Genomic DNA, 19661 nt, shown 5'->3' with positions numbered 1-19661 from the left:
CTCCCCTACCCCCCTTAAAGCTACCTGCAGCAGGGGTCGGCTTTTTACATCCGGCTCCTGTGCAAGGAGCGCTCCGTTCCACCACGCTTCCGTTTTTCTTTCGGTTGTCAAACATCCTGCGGTTGAAGGATGCAGACATGCAAACATCCTCCCGGAAAGGTTCATTGCCTTAGGATAAAGGTGTCTGGTTTAGGCAGGGATGCAGCGCCAGGCGCCACCGCCACAGCTGCGCGACAACCCCCAGGGCCTCACCAACTGCGTCCTTCGGGTTCACCCATCGGGGACACGGAGGTGGAGAGACTGGCACGAGGTCCCACTGGGGGCAGGTGACCTGCGTTCCTTACCCACAGGCTCACACCACACGAACACAAAAAACTAGACATGGAGTCCATGCCCGCAAGCTCCGGGAATGGCACTCTCCACACACTAAGGACACTTGAGTTCAGGGTTCCTACTTTGTTTAGTGAAGCGTCAATAATCTTGAGCGAAGGCGAGGGTGGACACCCAGTTCCTGATTGCCTCCCACATTGTTATTTTGGGTCGCCATTCCATACCCGATCTCCGTAAAAAGCAGATATTCTCCCATTCCGCTCCCATACACACGCGCGCACAGCGGGGAGAACGAGAACGTCCTCCCAGTAACGAAAGAACCGCTAAGGAGCACACATCGGATGCGTTTACATAACCCTTCACGTGTTCGAAACCCTTTCTTGATCTTGTGGGTGGCTCTGAAAAGAGCCTTTGGGTTCCCGGGAACCGGGGCGTGCCTCACTTGGAGCTGGTATACTTCGTGACGGCTTTGGTACCTTCGGACACGGCGTGTTTGGCTAGCTCACCGGGCAACAGCAGGCGCACGGCCGTCTGCACCTCCCGGGACGTGATGGTAGACCGCTTGTTGTAATGCGCCAAACGAGAGGCCTCGCTAGCAATACGCTCGAAGATGTCGTTGACGAACGAGTTCATAATACCCATAGCCTTGGAAGAAATACCGGTGTCCGGGTGCACCTGCTTTAACACCTTGTACACGTAGATGGAATAACTCTCCTTCCGACTGCGCTTTCGCTTTTTGCCATCCTTTTTCTGCGCCTTCGTGACGGCCTTCTTAGAACCCTTCTTGGGTGCCGGAGCTGATTTGGACGGATCAGGCATTACGGCAGATCTTTCCAAACAGAAAAACCGATACACCTCCAGCAACTCAACTTATACGTCCTGTATTCAAATGAGGAATCAAGAGCTTCTAGTTTCTGATAGGATCAAGCGTAGCGCAACGTCATCACTGGAAAAGGCGCATGCAAATTAGGGGATGGAGGCTTCCTTTTCTGATTGGCCACTATCGCTACCCAATTGGGAGGCTCCGGCTCCACTACCTCAAGACCATATATAAGGACTCCCTGAGTATTACGGCTTCGTTGCCTGGGGTTCTGTTTCTCGGCTTTCTTCTTTCCCCGCGCCTGATTGGGAGATGTCCGGCCGAGGCAAACAGGGAGGCAAGGCGCGCGCGAAAGCGAAGTCGCGCTCGTCGCGCGCGGGCCTGCAGTTTCCTGTCGGCCGAGTGCACCGGCTGCTCCGGAAAGGTAACTATTCTGAGCGTGTGGGTGCTGGTGCGCCTGTGTATCTAGCAGCCGTGCTGGAGTACCTGACGGCTGAGATCCTGGAGCTGGCGGGTAACGCGGCGCGCGACAACAAGAAGACTCGCATTATCCCGCGCCACCTGCAGTTGGCTATCCGCAACGACGAAGAGCTCAACAAGCTGTTGGGCCGCGTGACCATCGCGCAGGGCGGCGTCCTGCCCAACATCCAGGCCGTGTTGCTGCCCAAGAAGACGGAGAGCCACCACAAGGCCAAGGGCAAGTGAGGCCGCGGAGGCGGGCCGGAAACGGCTGTGCGCCCCGGGGGCCCCGTGACACCAAAGGCTCTTTTCAGAGCCACCCATATCTTCTAGAAAAGAGCCGCACTGGTCGAGGGCTGTGTCCTTTTGAGCGCGTTCCTGTGCGAACCTGCGCAAGGCAGGGCTTGCGGGAAACCGACCCCGAGGCATGATTTGGGTGCGCGTAGGCGCACAGTGGGCTCAGTGTTCATTTTGTGCGGGGAATGGCGTCTGACACGCGGCCGTTTTGAGTTTTGCCACCATCAAATTCATGGGGTTTCAATCCCACTCATCCTGAAGGTGTCTTTGTTATTACCGGTGACAAGCTACTTTGGTTCCGGAAAGTGTCATCACTCTGACATTTAGACACCAAATACGTAGCTGTTTTATCCCAGGGAAAATCTGGTAGATTGATCTGGTATTGAAAGTGTTTAACCTTGAAAGAAACTTTACCACTTGAGGTTCTGATAGGTAAACATGATTTCCATTTTAAAATGTATGAGTGCATGACTTAGTTTTTTAGAGAACATGCGATCAGAATTGTATAACGTACTGGGAATTCTAAGGTCTTGGGAAGGGTTTGTCAGCATTTGAAAATGTCAAATTATATTTCGAAAGTAGGTTTAAGTTTTTAAAGGAAATCTCATGGTAAATAGAATAATTATTTAAAAGAATTTCAATTGTTAAATTTGGGTTGGTCAAACGTTAATCAGAGATCCCCTTAAACTGATCGCTAAAGTCAATAAAATAATTTGTACCTTGAGTTTGATGAGGAAAATTACGTTTGTGAATATAGTAAATTTAAAGTGGACATTGTTAGGACCAGATTAAGTAATATATATGTGGATATTTCAGAAGATGACTTCCTGAATTCCACATTCTGTTATAAATAGGGGTTGTAGTGTCCCAGAGATGCTCCTGCAAAGTCAACTGAGAAATGAGAATGTTAATGGCACCTACTTCATGGAGTGAAGGGATTAAATGAGTTCATCTATACTAATCCCCTTGTTTAAAAATCTCTAGCACAGTATAAGAGCTCAGTAAATGTCTATTCCTGCTGTCATTATCCTTAGTGATTCCATTCATTTTTTTATTTTAACAATAAATACAGGCCAGTAAAATAATTTAGGAATATTATACAATAGATAGTTATCTTACTAAAATTAGATGTACTCAAACCAGGGCTCCCTAGGCACTATCTGGAGCTAACCACATATCTGCTAGTCTTTAGAAAATATCCTAGCACTATGAGACTATTCGCACCAAAAATTGATAGGAACTATCAGTGTGGATGGAAAAAACACCAGACTCCCCTGCAGTGTAGGTAGAGATAGCAGGACCCACATTACCCAGTGGGACCCATTTCAGTGAAACAAATTGCAAGGAATTATGGAAGAGATTATAGAGCCTTCTGGAGAGGTATACATTATGTTTGCAGTGACAGCCTTCAATTCTAGCTTAAATTTGATTTTTGCGTTGATATTCATGTAGGTCGTTGTATATCTTCAACCCCTTCCGCGGTATTTAAGAAAGAAAAGTTTCTCAGGAGCAGGGAGCTTGGGTTTTCCAAGTATCATCGTGGAGCTCCAGATTTTAATTTCCTAAAGTGGAGTGTTAAGATGGAGGTATGAGGACCTCCCTGGCGGCACAGTGGTTAAGAATCCGCCTGCCAATGCAGGGGGCATGGGTTCAAGCCCAGGTCCGGGAAGATCCCACATGCCGCAGGACAACTAAGCCCGTGCGCTACAGCTACTGAGCCTGCCTGCACACCGCAATGAAGAGCAGCCCCTGCTCACTGCAACTAGAGAAAGCCCGGGAGCAGCAAGGAAGACCCAATGCAGCCAATAAATTAATTAATTAATTAATTATTTTTTAAAAGCGTGAGGTGGGAGGTGCTCTAAGGGGTAGTCAGTCCTTCTTTTGTCACTTCTAAGGCTGAGCTAATACAGCCACAGGGCCTATTTAATTTTCAGTTAATTAAAATTAAATACAAAGGTGCAGTTTCTCAGTCACCCTAGCCACACATGGCTAGTGGCTACCACATTGGACAAAACAGATATAGAAGGTCTCCATCATTACAGAAAGTTCTGTTGGGTAGCTCCGGTCTAAAATCTGATCATCTCTCAGGGTTATCAGGTTCAGAAGCATAAAGTATGCAGAGCTGCCTGCCTTGGTAGAGAAAGCTCATCAGACTCATGCTTAAAGAAGAAAGCACCACATGGCCCAGCAATTCCACCCCCAGATACACACAAGGACTCATACCCATGCACCCATGTCACATTCAGAGCAGCATTATTTGTAACATCCCAAAGGTGGAAATAGCCCAAATTTCCATAACAGATGAATGGATAAACAAAAATGTGGTCTATCCATATAGTGGAATACTGTTCAGCCCTAAAAAAGGAATGGCACATACAACATAGATGAGCCTCAAAAAACACTGTGCTAAGTTAAAGAAGCCAGACACAAAAAGTCCCATATTGCGTGATCCCATTTATAGGAAACATCCGTAACAGGCAAATCCATAGAGACAGAAAGTAGATAGTGGTTGCCAGTGGCTGGAGGGTAGAGGGGGGAATACAGAGTGTTCACTTTTGGGGTGATGAAAATGTTTCAGAGCTAGGAAGAGGTGATTGTGAATGTACTAAATGCTACTGAATTGCTCACTTTAGAATGGTTTATGCTTATGTGAATTTCACCCTGATTTAAAAAGAAATGTGAAACTAATACATGGATATGCACTAAAAAGAAGAGGAGACTGGGTGTCTCCATCGATTCTATCCAGTAGGTGGAGTGTGGGATGGACAGGGGCTGGCCCGGCTGCATGGTAGCATCCCTTAGAGACCATGTGGGAAGAGGGGCATGATGTCCCTTTGGGTGGCCACAGCCTTTCCGTCTGCCTGCCTCGATGGAACTTCAAGCCCTTTCTCCAGCCCACTGCCACATGTCACACATTCCCTTCACCAGAATTATCTTGGTCGTTCTCCCCATGTCCCTATGAAAGATGAAGAAAGGAGGTGGGAGATCCCAGAGGAAGAATGCAGCCTGGGAAGCCTCAGAAACATCCATGTCCACTGCAGATAAAGTGTCCTTAGTTTCTGGAATTCTCAGCTTAGCCTGGCCCAAGTCAAAGAGCCCACCGCACCTCTCTCCTGGGCGTGGCCTGCACCCAGCCCCTGCTGCACATCTAGTCTCTCCTCCCTACTGTATCAGTTCCCATATGTTCACCAACATATTCAAGAATCTCCCAAGTGAAAAAGCAAATGGACGCCTCCCCCCTCTCCGAGTTTCTGTGCTCCCCCAGACCCTGGATTAGAATTTGGAGAACTGGGTCACCCGGCTCCCAGTGCCGTTGGATCTGGGCTGAACTGAGCTCTTCTCCCCCTATGTCACCCTGTTACATGGCTGCCCCAGCCCTGGTCATCAGGATCTGCCTAGTGCCCCCCCACTCCCCTACCCCCAGCCAGGGTTTTGTTTCCATGCATTGCTCACAAAACTTCATGAAGGCTTTGATTTTCTCCAATGCATGCCCAGCAAAAGCTCTAAAACTTCATCCTTTTCTCTGCCCATTCCCCTCCCTCCCACCTCCTGGTCAGCTCAGTTCTACTGCCTCCTGCACAGGTCTCTGGGGACACCAGGTCCTGGTGCTTCTCACCTCCCTCTCAACTTTGGACCCAGCAGCCCCTCCCGTGAGCACTGCCCTTGGGCCTCCAGGCCACCTCTCTCTCCCGCTGCCTTGTCTTCAGCTCACTCCCAGTCACCTGCAGCCCTCTTTGGGTCATGTCCTTCCTGTTCTCTCCTACAGGATGGCAGATCAACCCCAAATGTCCTAGAGGGCCTGTAGGTCAGCAGTTTGAGCTGGACCCCCAAGAAAGCTGGTAGTTAGCGAACATGCTGAAGGCTGGCTCATAGGCATTTGGGGCTAGCTGGGGGGTCAGTTGGTCAATCAGTCATGGGTCATTGTGGGGGGAGGGTCCCTGGGAAGGTGCTGGTCTGGTAGCCTCTCTCGCATATCTGAAGACTTTGGTTCTTCTCACCATCTCTCCCCATGGCTAATTCAAGCTTCCTTACACAGTCCCAAGAAGACAAAAAGTGCTCAGGACCCCTGAGGCTTGGCCTGCACGCTGCGCTCAGGCCCCAAGCTGGGATTCGGCGAAGCCGGGTGTCCGGAGCCTGTGCTCCGCAACGGGAGAGGCCACAACAGTGAGAGGCCCGCGTACCGCAAAAAAAAAAAAAAAAAAAAAAAAAAAAAAAAAAAAAAAAAAAAAAACATAGCCATGTAAAATCACTCCAAAAAAAATGAAACACAGGTATAAATCTAACAAAACATGTACAGGACTTGCTGCTGAAAATTACAAAATGATGATGAAAGAAATGAACGATGATCTAAATAAATGACATACAGTGTTCGTGAACTGGAAGACTCAACATAGCAAAGACGCCAGTAATCCACAAATTGATGGATGGGATGGAAACACCAAGACAAAGGTAAGTAAATGTGAGGCATCTGGTCACTAAATATTTGTGATCATTAAGTATACAAGAGGCATTAAAAAATCATGATCACTAAGTATACAATAGCTACTAAGCATTCAGAACCCCTGAGGCACTCAGTTTTCACAGATCTTAAGCAGCCGCTGCTGGGACTCTCCACAGGAGAGCCTGTCCCTGTGTGGCTGCACCTGTATGCATTGGCCCAGGACCCCTGGTGTCTCCTGGACCCTGTTCCTCATAACCTCACCATCAGCAGGGAGGCTAGGTGGCAGGGAGAACAGGACACACACATGTCCACGTATGCCCAGGATCAGGTGGTGCGGCTCTCCTCCTCACTGACACCTATGTTTGTCAGCTCACCCCATGTCTTCCCCCTTACTTCTTGTTGCCTGTTTTAAATTAATTTAATAAACCACGTAGTTTGAGCTTTCTAATGTGGCCTGTAAGCCCTTCTGCACCATAACCTGTAGTGACCTTGGAGGGTACGTCCTCTAGTACCTCCACCTGAGAGTTGTAGGAGGCTACCCCCGGGCAGGTGAGACAGACAGGTTACCTTCCACGGAACAGCTCGGTTGCTTCCTCTCACTGCTGGGTATTGGGGGGTGACATTCAAGCTGAGCTCCTGGAGGGCAGGAAAACCGTGGCTGGCCTGATTCCCAAGGACACCTGCACACTTGGAATGGCGCAGCCTAGCCAGCGCCCATACAGGTGTGCTGGACACCAACTCTGATGACGAATGAACGCTGTGTGTGATAACACTCACCACCCTCCTATTTGTAGAAATTACACTTTAAATCGTCACAGGTATGGCCTGAGAGGCCTTAATTAGAGGGGCGCAAAGCCCTTGAAGGCAGTCACTTCTAGCAGGCCCTGCAGCGGCTGCGCGGTGCCCTCCAAGTAACAGTCCCAATCTTTCAGGGCACAGCAGGAGCCGCTCTTCCATTTACCTCTGACCACGCCTCCTTCCCCGTGCCAGCTCCTCCTTCCCTCAGCTAGTCTCTGTCCCTCCAAACCCAGGCGTCCCACCATCCCCAGAGCAGCGGGTTCCCACTCTGAAGGCTTCCAAGTTTCCTCTCAACGTCTTCACGGTCCTGGGCAACACGCCCCAAGCCAATGGTGCTCTATTTCTGCTCAGCGTGTAAACCTCTACGACACTCTCTCCCCTCTACTGGTCATCACCTCCCCAACTAGATATAACTCCAGGAAGGCACTTTACTCCCAAGTTCTCAGAGCTATGCCAGGCACATAGTAGGTGCTAAATGAATATATGATGAATGAAAGGAAAAAAGAAAGCCAAAGGAGTGATTCTCCCTCTATCAGAGAAAGAATGAAATTGAGCTCCAAAAGCCACACAGCCAAAGAGCAGGGAGAAAGTGTGCCATCCCACCTCTGGGCGCCACCCGCTGCCGGGTGTCCTTTTCCACAACAGTCATTGAGCCGACTTCGGGTTTGGCTGGGAGGAAGTTACCAAGAAAAGAAAATTAGGAACCCAAGGATGAGGGTCACACTCCCGCAGGGACTTTGAAGCCGCGGCTTCTTCAGAGACCATCCCGGGAGAGAGCTGTTTTTGTTGAAACGTAAAAAGGGACGTGGACTTGATGTCTTTGGGGAGCTCGGGTCGCCATTCCCGGCCAGTTCCCGGAGGATGCGGCGCGTGAGCTGTGAGTCCTTGGGCGCAAAGTGGACGCGCCGGGCAGGGCGGCGTACAAGCCAGGTTTCTGCAGAGCCTCTCCAGCGGCGCCATTGCAACGGGGCTTGGTCTTTGGGTCCTAGGTGATGGGATGCTGCTGGCCCTGGGAGAGTAGAGCGCGAGAGGGAGATTCGGCCGACTCCGGGTGTGTGTGCGCGAGATGGGGGGCGGGGCCGGGGAGAGGATCGGTGGAGATAAGAAGGTGCGTGTGCGCACGAGTTCAGAGGTAAGGGTGCAGGGGTACAGGGATGCAAGAGTGCCGGGGATACTGGCGCGCAGAAGTGCAGAGGTACAGAGATACAGGAGTGCGGGATACTGGAGCATGGGGGTGCAGGGATGCGGCGGTACGGGGCGGAGGGCGGGGATTACCTGGGCGCGGGGATGCAGGAGTGCAGGTTACGGGGGGCGAGGATACAGGGGTGCAAGAGTATGAGGGAGGAGGGGTGGAGATACCGCGGTGCGTGAAGTGGAGGGTGCTGGGAACAGTCGCTGGCGGCTTCTGGTGCCCGCTGTGAGGAGGATGGGGGGTTTGGAGGCTATGGCTCCTGCGTGCTGTGGTCAGGACTCGCTACATAAAACAGCAAAGCCTTTGCTGCCCTTGTTTGCACTTGGGAACGTTTTCCGGTTGGTCAGTTCAAAGACCGCCTGCCTGACGGCATTGGTCACGCATCCAACCTCTTGTCCTCCGGCTGCGGCCACTGACCTGCGCCCCGAGACCCTCGCCTCTCCAATCCTTCCCCGGGCTCAGAATCTCGGACACTCTACGGATTTTGCACACTTTATGTCACCGATTTCTCGCAGGGTCTCTCATTCCCGAGACAGAAAGGCTACGGCCTATTCTCCCTTGTCTGGTGACGGTTTACTTGACGCCGCTGTTCCTGTGCGCGCTGGAGTGGAGCACCCCAAGTACCCCCTCAGCACCATCAGCAAAGCCTGCTCTCCTCTCGCGCTACCCCAAGGGCATTTGTCTCCGCCTCCCCGCTATTCGGCCCCCAATCGGTCTCTGTTCTAGACCGTGTCTTAGATTTCTGTTCGCTCTTTCCTGCTTAAAGGGATACACACACGTCCACATCTAGACGTTACTAACAGACATATGCCTAAGACCAAATACCCGTATATGTCAACGGCTTTCTTCTTTAACCAAAATCCATAAAAACTCAACACATTATTGTTTACGTCTTTTAATTTTCGTATGCTTGTAACTGCATATATTAACTTTTCTTCTTTTATAAAGTAAACATAATCTAATTAACCACTATTATCGTTGTGTGATCCTCAAATTCTCAACTGTGGCCCAGGGGAGACTCTTTCAAATAAAACGGCTATTTTGTCTTTAAGGGTAGCCCCTGATATTGTTGAAAGCATCTTTGCTTTCTGACAGCAGCGAGTTATTTCAGATCCATCAAGGAATTCTGATTTGTTTTGTTTTGTGTGATATGGTGACATAAGAAATTACATATTTGGTCTTTGTCCCCTGTTCCTGGCACAGAGCTCCAAAAATACTTAGAATTTCCTGTGATGAAAACCATACAGGTGTCTTTGGTTACATTAATGTGGTGAATTTTGGAAACTCGTTGAAGATGGGGCCTGGTTGCCAGTAGAACAAAGCAAGTGATTAGAGGGTTGGAATTTTCAGTCCCCCCACCACACCCCCACCTCCAGGAGGGGAGAGGGCCTGGAGGTTGACTCAATTTCCAGTGGCCAAGGAGTTACTCAGTCATGACTAGTACTGGAGCCTCCATAAAAACACAAGAGGATGAGTTCAGAGAGCTTCCAGGTTGGTAAATAGACGGAGGCTTGGGGACAGTGGTGTGCCCAGAGAAGGCATGGAAGCTCAGGGCTTCTTTCCACATGCCTTGCCCTGTGCATCTCTTCCATCTGGCTGTTCTCAGTTATATCCTTTACTAATAAACCAGTAATCTAGTAAGTAAGGTGTTTCTCTGAGTTCTGTGAGCTGCTCTTGCAAATTAATCGAACCCCCGAAGAGGGATCTTGGAACCTCTGATCTATAACCAGTCAGTCAGAAGCACAGGTGACATCCTGGACTTGCGACTGGCTTCTGAAGGGAGGGCAGTGATGAAACAAAATTATTTTGAGAGAGGACAAGAAAAATTTAACACAAAAATTTCTCTGCCCTTTGAGCCACTGTTCTCTCCCCTTTAGTGTGCGCTATGCATCTGCATTATACATTAGCTAGATCCCCTTAACACAGGAATGCTTACTCGCCAAAACAAACAAACAAACAACAGCAACAAAAACAATTTCCTCCTGGTGCCAGCAAGGTAACTCTTTAGGAGGTAACATTCCTTCCTTAATCCTGTAAGGGGTCACAACGACCCACCACTTGCCTTGTTGAACTGTGTAAACTGTCAATGTATTACTTTGATGCATAACTCTTTAATGTATAACACTTTGTCTCAAAAACGTATATAATTGTGCTTTGACCTCTAATGGGTGGCACAGTCCTCAGAGCTTTCTGAGAGACTGTCTTCTGGGTTATAATCCTCAGGTTGGTTCAAATAAAATTCTCTATTTCTTTCTTACATTGACTGTTGATTAATTAATTTTTTTTATCTGAGTCCTTAATCTGTGAGGTCTGACACTATCTCCAGGTAGATGATGTTAGAATTGAGTTAAATTTGTGGGACACTCAGTGTCCGCTGAGAACTGGAGAACTGCTTGGTGACCTTAGCAAACACAAATTGGATTTTGTTTTTTTTTTGACTTAAGACATGAATTCAACTATTTTGTTTTTGTTCTTTGCACTCAAGCCATAGATAATTTGTTTTGCTTTTCATGAAAATTAGTATTACGGTCGGAATTGAAGAGCTGGGCACACACGTGGTGTTGGCTGTAGGGGAAGGGGAGTAAATGCCGCTTCTATTTTGTCTGTGATATCTGTCTGTGTCTGGAGAGCTGGGACTCAGCCATCTTGTTTCTCTTGTTCACTGTTCTCTCTTTTAGTGGTTATGTAGGTGTCCATCCTGTGGAGATAGATTGATCTTCAGAGTCGTTGCGATCACTGGCAGTCCTCCATAATTTCCAGGCCTTTGATTGTCTCAGTGAGGACATTGTAGAAACAAAGGAGAAATATTTCTAAAAGCATGAGCTTGACGCTGCCTAGTGGTTCTGGCGACTGTTCCACACGTGAATAATAAACGATTCAAGGGAGAGAATATATTAGCATTATTTCATGGAAACCACTGCAACTTTGACAGTTTTTCTGCCATCCATGCGGTTTTACCCAACATGAACTGACAGTGGGTTTTGGTGTCACCATTGATGATAAGAACATTCCTTTCTTCCACATAGCTCTTATTTATTTATGGCTGCGTTGGGTCCTGGTTGCTGCAAGCAGGTTTTCTCAAGTTGCAGCGAGCGGGGGCTGCTCTTTGTCGTGGTGCGCGGGTTTCTTATTGCGGTGGCTTCTCTTGTTGCGGAGCACCAGCTCTAGGTGTGCGGGCTTCAGTAGTTGTGGCTCGCGGGCTCTAGAGCGCAGGCTCAGTAGTTGTGGCACACGGGCTCAGTTGCTCCGCGGCATGTGGGATCTTCCCGGACCAGGGCTCGAACCCGTGTGCCCTGCATTGGCAGGCGAATTCTTAACCACTGCGCCACCAGAGAAGTTCCTTCCACATAACTCTTATATGGTCTTTCTCTTTGGCATAGCCAGCTGGGTTACATGCATTTTTTTTTTTTCCATCCAAATTACTCCATTTAGTAACACAAATTTAAGAAGGGACACCAATGTCCTTTTTCCTTCTTTTAGTTTCTGGTCATGATAGTAGGTGGGTTTGCCTTGCACTAAATCTGCTTGTGCTAGTTTGAGTTCAGCAAATGTTCCCCAATCATGTGCCCCACTCGTCACTCCCAGGGGTGAACTGCCCTGTCCCATGACCTTGGGTGCAGCCACATGTGGCTCAGAAACTGGCCACTCAATGAAATATTCTCTTTCTCATCCTAGAACCTGTAAATATTACCTTGTGTGGAAAAGATATGAGTAAATCAAGGATCTTGAGAGGAGGAGCTTATCCTGGATTATCCAAGTGGGCCCTAAATGTCTCTTTATAGGAGAGAAGCAGAGGGAGCACTGACACACACAAGGAGAAGATGACGATGGTGGCAGAAACTCGAGTGATTCAGCCACAAGCCAAGGGATTCCTAGAGCCACCAGGAGCTGAGAGAGGCAGGAAGACCCACACTTAGAGTTTCTGGAGGGAGCGAGGCCCTGCCGAAACCTTGATCTCAGACTTCTGGCCTCCAGAACTGGGAGAGTCAATTCCTGTGGTAAGCTCCCCATTTGTGGTAGTTTGTCAGGGTAGCCTCAGGAAGTTAGCACATCATGGGCCCTCACTGGGCGATGGCAGGTTAGAAGGGATGGTGCCCACTTCCAGAGCAAGGGCCTCTGGTGCAATGAGTTGCACTTCTATCCTGCACCCCGAGACCTGCACATCCCAGAGAGGAGCTGCTTCCTGAGCCCAGAAAGAGAACAAGTGAGTGGAAACTGCAAGCTGGAGCCAGCAGCCACGGTGCCCAGCAGCCCTGCAGCTTGCTGTTGAAAGTCACCGAGGCTGTCTTTATGCAGTACTATCACAGAAGAAACGGTGAGCAGGGAAAGTGCTCCCCACCTCATATGGCAGGAAACTTCACAGAGGCTGGAAACCAGCACTCCTCCTTGTGTAGTGATACCATTGCTTGTTTTGGTATAGAGTGTTAATAGCACAAGTGGAGGTTGTTAGCTGCATTCAGTAAGGTTTTACCAAGAATAAATACATAAAAAGATAAACTTAGAAAGGAGCTTGGCTCGTTTACAACTAGGGGTGAAAGAGAAAAGAGAGAATGCTGATTCCAGGTTTTATCAATCAGGATTCTCCAGAGAAACAGAACCAACGGCATGTATAAAGAGAGAGATTCATTGTAAGGAATTGGCTCACACGATTGTGGGGCTGGCAAATCTGAAATCTGCAGGGTGGGCTGGAGACCAGGGAAGACTTGGCGTGGCAGGTCCAGTCTCAAGGAAGTCTGAGGTCATTGGGGTGGGCTAATCCTGTATGATTGGTGTCCTTATAAAAAAGGGGAAATTAGGACACAGACCCCCACAAAGGGACAACCATGTGAGGACACAGGGAGAAGAAGGAGTCTACACGCCAAGAAGAGAGGCCTCAGGGCAAACCAGCCCTGCCCACACCTTGATCTCAGGCTTCTGGCCTCCAGAACTGTGGGAATATGAATTTCTATTATTTAAACCATCCAGTCTGTGGTACTTTGTTTTGTTAGTACTAGTAAATTAACATACCAGGACTCTGGGTAGCCGTTGGGCTGCTGGTAACAGTTTCATAAAGTTGCTTTGCTATTGCCATTTTGAAAGCACTCGTGCTTATAAGTTCTGTGCAGTATACTCTTGAGAAGTTTTGTGGGTGTTAAACACCTGGAAGACAGGATCTGTCTTTCGTTGATGAGTGTGATTAATTATGTCCCTGAAATATTAAACCAAATTCTTTCAGCTGACTGGGACGGTCTAAGAACTCAGTGAAATATTTATGCATGAAATGATACAACATCTTGGATTTATTTTTCAAAATAATCTAAGCGAAAGGAGGGCAGATGTATAAATGAGTCAAAATTAGTCTTAGGCTGATAAATGCTGAAGTCCAGTTCATTTTACTATTTTTTCTACCTTGGCACATATTTGAAATTTCTCATTTTATTTTTTTAAAGAAAAGAACTATCAGCTATTTAACACATTATTTTGGTTCTTCTTGAGTCCCAACCACAAAGACTTTGAGGTCACCCTACTTGGCCTGACCCTGATCATATGGTCATAACCAAAGTCATGGCTATCTCTATGTTTAGCATTTGTCCTAGGAGGGTGTAATTTTATTATTGTCCTCATCTCTTTCCACTGAGAGTAGATGAGTTCTGCCTTGAACACATTTTGTATCCCTGTATAACCATAATGTTCACTCACTCCAACCTCCCACAGGTTTCCGGTGATGGCCATATTCATTCATACAAACAGGCAAAAATCCCCTGCCCTCAAAAAACTCAGAGAAATAGTAATACCTTCTGCTTCTTCATTAGTGTTCTCTGGCACACCCCAGTTTCAATGTGTGATTTTTTTCAAAAAGAAACATCCAGCTTTGTTATATCCCTTTTTGTCGAGCCATCTGTGAATGTCCCTGATGAGAATGTGAACCCTACCACCTGTGGAAGAATGAGCTTCATTTTTACTGCATATCCTCGGTGATTTGAATAATGGACAACTAAATAGGTCCTAAGGGAAAATTTGACTAAAGAAGTCTGTGGTAGGCAGACTGCAACCTCCCGCTTCCCAAGATCTCCATGTCCTAGTCCCAAGGACCTGTCAGTAAGTTCTGTCACACAGCCAACAGGACTTTGTAGCTGTCATTAAAGTTGCAAACCTTAAGATAAAAAGATTATCCTGGATTTTCCAGTTCAATTGCAGGAGCCCTTAAAAGCAGAGAACTATCTCTGGCTGGAGGAAAGAAAGATATAGCACAGAAGTCAAAAAGACTGGAAGCTGGAGGAGGACCTGCCCTGCTCTCGGTGGAAAGGATTACCTGGAGAGCATGAGAAGGAATGTGGGCAGGTTCTAGGGGAAAAGACAGTCCAGCACTCACAGTCAGCTGGGAAATGAACCTCATCCAGACAAGCCTAGTGAGCCTGGGGGCACAATTATCCCCCAGAAAGGAACATGCAGACATCCTGAACTGAGGTAATGGGACTCAACAGAGGAGTGAGGTGTGCCTGGACTTCCAAACTGCAGAACCTCAGGATAATAAATGGGTTTTGTTTGAAGTCACTACATTGGAGGTAATTTGTTATGACAGCAACAGAAAACTAATATGAAGTCTGTTTTAAAGATAACTAGGAGAGTTTGGGTTAATAGAGAGGCTCTTGAAATCTACTTTGTTTTAGAAATAAGAGCCCACTTGCAGCTGGTGAACCTGGAGGATATCTGAGTATTTTGGGATACAAAGTCACTGGGCCTTGCTCTTTCCTTCTTCAGAACAGCAGTCACATCTCACTGGTAAGCCTTCCTAGGTGCAGAAATGTACTTCCAGTGGAGACAGCACAGGTCCTTGAAAAAGTGGATGGCATGGAAGGTCCTATTTATATGGTTTACATTCAGATGAGGACTTGGATAAATTGAACATCTGATTGGATTTGAGAGAACATTTAAATGAGCATGAACAGTTCCACTCTCTAATTGGATAAAACAGCTAGGCATGTCAGCCAATCAGAACACAGATCCTTCCAGAGGCCCTTCAAATAGCGCCCCTAGCGCCCCTGTGTGGAACTCTTGCCATCAGAATGAAGCTGGGTTACTCACAGGAAGGCAGGGACTTTTCAACATGGGGAAATCTATAAATATGACTCAGTTGATAGATGAAAAAAGTTCATAATCATTACTGGTAAAAAAAGAAATAACAGGGCTTCCCTGGTGGCACAAGTGGTTGAGAGTCCACCTGCCGATGCAGGGGACACGGGTTCGTGCCCCAGTCCGGGAAGATCCCACATGCCGCAGAGTGGCTAGGCCCGTGGGCCATGGCCGCTGAGCCTGCGCGTCCGGAGCATGTGCTCCGCAACGGGAGAGGCCACAACAGTGAGAGGCCCGCGTACCAAAAAAAAAAAAAAGAAAAGTATAAGAATATACTATATACAAGATCATGTGATTTGCAAATAGAGATGGTTTTATTTCTTCCTTTTCAATCTGGATGTTTTCTTATACTTAAAATCCTAGGGACTGTATTAAACTGTTCATTTCTAATCTAGGCTAATGCTGTATTCTATCATTTTTTTCTAAGTATCTCTCTTAAAAGAAAATTCTTTAATTGGATTGAGATACAGATTATAATAAAACTTTTATATGACATATATATGTAATAAAACTTTTCATAACTAAATTGTTATTTTAAATGAGTTAGAGATTTTTAAGGCCTGAAGTATTGAAGAAATGTCAGGCCTCCAGGAAAATTACTGCTAAACTATTAAGAAATATAAAATTCTACTGATAAACAAATTCTCCCAAAATAAAGGATGAAAAAAAACCTTTTTTTTTTGCCTTCTGAAGAAAATATAATGTTGCTATTAAAATGAATAAAGATGACTCACCAAAGAGGAAAAAAAATTACAGACTGTAGTCACTTATAAATAAGGAAACAGAAATTATACTTTAAATATTAGCAAACTGATTCCAATGCATTAAAAAATGACAAATTGCAATTGGAAACTGCATAAATGGTGTTGGCTAGTGTGTTGGATGAGGTCATTTTACATCCCTTTGGGGATAAAGGGTGAATCCACCAGGATGGCCATAGGCGATATATAAGAAAGGAGACACATTAAAGTAGAAATCTATCAAGGAGTGTATTAGTTTTCTAGGGTTGTATAATGAATCCCACATACTGGGTGCTTAAGCAATAGAAACTTATTGTCCCACAGTTCTAGAGGCCAAAAGTTCAAAATCAAAGTGACTGCAGGGTCAGTTTGTCCCAGGGCCATAAGAAAAGTATTTGTTTCAGGCCTCTCTCCTTCATAGACAGCCATCTCCTCCCTGTCTCTCCTCACACTGTCTTCCCTCTGTGCATGTCTAGCTGTCCAAGTTTCTCCTTTAAATAAGGACATCAGTTATATTAAATCAGGGCCCACCTTAATGACCTCATTTTACCTTACTCACATCTGTTAAAGACCCTGTCTCCAAGTACAGTCACATTCTGAGGTACTGACGGTTAGGTCTCTAACATATGAATTTGGGAGGACACAATTCAACCCATAATGGAGAAGGAATTAATAAGCAATTTAAAACTTGTTTTCTGAATCCACCTATGTTGATATGTTTCCTGCTGGAAACTGGAGTGAAAGCTGATGGGCGGCACAGCTCTTCTCCTGACAGTGGAGGGAGCTCTGAAGAGAGCCATTGGTTCTGATGCTTGCTTGGAGCTGGTGTACTTGGTGCCCTCAGGCACAGTGTACTTGGCCAGCTCACTGGGCAGGAGCAGGTGCATGCTGTCTGCACCTTTCTGGAAGTGATGGTCGAGCACCTATTACTAACGCACCAGGCAGGAACGTGCTCAGAAAAGAATTCGTCTCTCTTAAAAAAGACTTCCCCCTCTTCAGACACCAATCACAACCTCAGGATGTCACCTGTGCTTCTGACTGACTGGTTATAGATCAGAGGCTTCCCTGACCCCCTCCTCAGGTTCAATTAATTGCTAGAGCAGCTGACAGAGCTCACAGGAACATTTTACTTAACTAGATTAACAGTTTATTATGAAAGAGTAAAACTCAGGGACAGCCAGATGGCAAGGCATGAGGGAAGGGGTGCAAAGTTTCCACGCCCTCTCCTAGTGCACCGCTCTCCCCAAATCTCCACATGTTCCCCAACCCTGAAGCTCTTGGAACTGTCCTTTTGGGTTTTTACGGAGGCTTCAGTACTAGGCGTGACTGATTAAACCATTGTCCACTGGCCACTGATTCAACCTCCAGCCCCGCTCCCCTCCCTGGAGGTGGGGGGAGTGGGACCCTCTAATCACATGGTTGTTGCCCTGACAACCAGCCCCCATCCTTAGGGGCTTCCCAAAATCACTCATAAAGATAACAAAAGACACCTTTATTGCTCTTATCACAGGAAATTCTAGGTGTTTTAGGAGCTCTGTGTCAGAAACAGGAACAAAGACCAAATATATACTTTTTACAATAAATCATAAGATCACACACACTTTCATTGGCCTTACTTTCAGGGACCCCACCAATTTCTCTTTGTGAAAATAGGAGAAAACTCCCCTCCTGGTTCTGGCCAAGGGAGGAGAAAAGCAACCATTGTGAAATATACTCAGAATGTTCTCCACAACAGGGGAAGACAAGCAGAGCTTTATCCCACCAGGGAAGGGCATTTCTCTCACTCCAGCCCCTCTCACCCTCCTGTCTCACCTAAAGAAGGCAAAACAGCTAAGAAACACCTGTGAAGGTCATATCCCAGGGACACAAGATCACCAAGAGATTGAGATTTAATCACAGCATTATGGCACACTCCCCCTGCTCACAGCCTACCACCACCCTAACAGGGCTCTAGTATAATAAGAGCACATCAGGTTTGAGAGAGCTGTAAGAGGCAGACTGTATCTGAGACAGAGTTCTTAGAGAGGCTCAAAGACAACAGGACAGACGAAAATAAGGACCTCAGGAGAATTTAAAGCTTCTGGTGCCTTGAGTTAAAATCAACACTAAACACAGCCCAACTCTAGTCCAGACCAGCTCCAATCCAGAATAACATAAATCCTCACACTCAAAGCCCTTTAGCCATAGTTCATATTACCCAGTACATCATGCCCAGCTTTCAACCAAAAATACTAGCCATTTCAGAAGGCAAAAAAAGACATAGTCCAAATTCATAAAGAAGCATAGAACCAGACTCAGATATGACACAGGTGTTGGAATTATCTATCAGACCAGAATTTTAAAACCGTGATTAAGATGTTAAGGGCTCTAATGGATAAAGTGGACAGCATACAAGAACAGACAGACAATGTAGGTAGAGAGATGAAAATGCTAAGAAAGAATCAAAAGGAAATGTTAGAAATTGAAAACACTAACAAATGAAGACTGCCTTTGATGAGCTCATCAGTCAACTGTCTATGATCTAGGAAAGAATCAGTGAGCTTGGAGAAATGTCAATAGAAACCTCCCAAACTGACATCTAAAATGAAAAAAAAATAGTAACAATAAATAGAAAACAGAATATTCAAGGACTGTGGATAATTACAAAAGGTGTGGCATACATGTAATTAGAATAGCAGAAGGAGAAGAGAGGAGGGATAGAAGAAATATGTGAATAATGGCTGAGAATTTTCCAAAATTAATGATGGAGACTAAACCACACATCCAGGAGGTTCAAAGAACACCAAACAGGATAAATCGCAAAAAAACTATACCAAGGCACATCATATTCAACTACAGAAAATAAAATATGAAAATATCTTTAAAGAACCAGAGAGGGAGAAAACACTTTAACTACAGAGAAACAGGATAAGACTTCTCATCAGAAATTATGAAAGCAAAAATTGTGGCATGAAATATGTAAAATGATGATATAAAAAAGTCACCAACCTAGAATTCTGTATCCAGCAAAGTTATTCTTCAAAAGTGAAGGAGAAGTAGACTTTCTCAGACAAACAATAATGGATGGAATTTCACCAGTAGACCTGCTTTGCAAGAAATGGTAAAAGGAGTTCTTCAAAGAGAAGGAATATGATGAAGGTCAGAAACACAGATCTACATAAAGAAAGGAAGAGTATTAGAGAAGGAATAAGTGAGGGAAAAATAAAATCCTTTATTTCTCTATTCTTAATAACTGATAACTGTTCAAATAGTAACAGCAATAATATATTGGATGATAATGACAGCAATGTTATAAGGGATGGAAGGGAGGAAATGGTAATACTCTATTATTCCTGTTTCTAAGTTACCTGCACTACCCATGAAATGAAATAGTGTCATTTGAAAGTGAACTGAGATTGGTTATAAATCTATATTTCAAACTCGAGGAAATCACTTAAAAAAGCTTAAAAAGAAGTATAATTGGTATGCTAA

General features: G+C 46.2%; 2 protein-coding genes across 2 annotated transcripts; one reads left to right on the top strand and one right to left on the bottom strand.

Moving 5' to 3' along the window:
• Window positions 1-726: 726 nt before the first annotated feature.
• H2BC26 (H2B clustered histone 26) lies at window positions 727-1158 on the bottom strand. The gene has a single exon (XM_067732455.1). The coding sequence runs from the start codon at window positions 1147-1149 to the stop codon at window positions 769-771; it is 381 nt and encodes a 126-aa protein (XP_067588556.1). The 5' UTR covers window positions 1150-1158; the 3' UTR covers window positions 727-768.
• Window positions 1159-1274: 116 nt separating this feature from the next.
• H2AC25 (H2A clustered histone 25) lies at window positions 1275-4666 on the top strand. Its single transcript, XM_067732454.1, has one exon. It carries the CDS (start codon window positions 1463-1465, stop codon window positions 1853-1855), a length of 393 nt encoding a protein of 130 aa, XP_067588555.1. The 5' UTR covers window positions 1275-1462; the 3' UTR covers window positions 1856-4666.
• Window positions 4667-19661: the final 14995 nt, after the last annotated feature.

This window comes from Pseudorca crassidens, chromosome 3 (assembly GCF_039906515.1).
Source record: "Pseudorca crassidens isolate mPseCra1 chromosome 3, mPseCra1.hap1, whole genome shotgun sequence".
Taxonomy (NCBI): domain Eukaryota; kingdom Metazoa; phylum Chordata; class Mammalia; order Artiodactyla; family Delphinidae; genus Pseudorca; species Pseudorca crassidens.
Note: the sequence above shows the minus strand (reverse complement) of the source record. Positions and strands in the feature narration are given on the sequence as shown.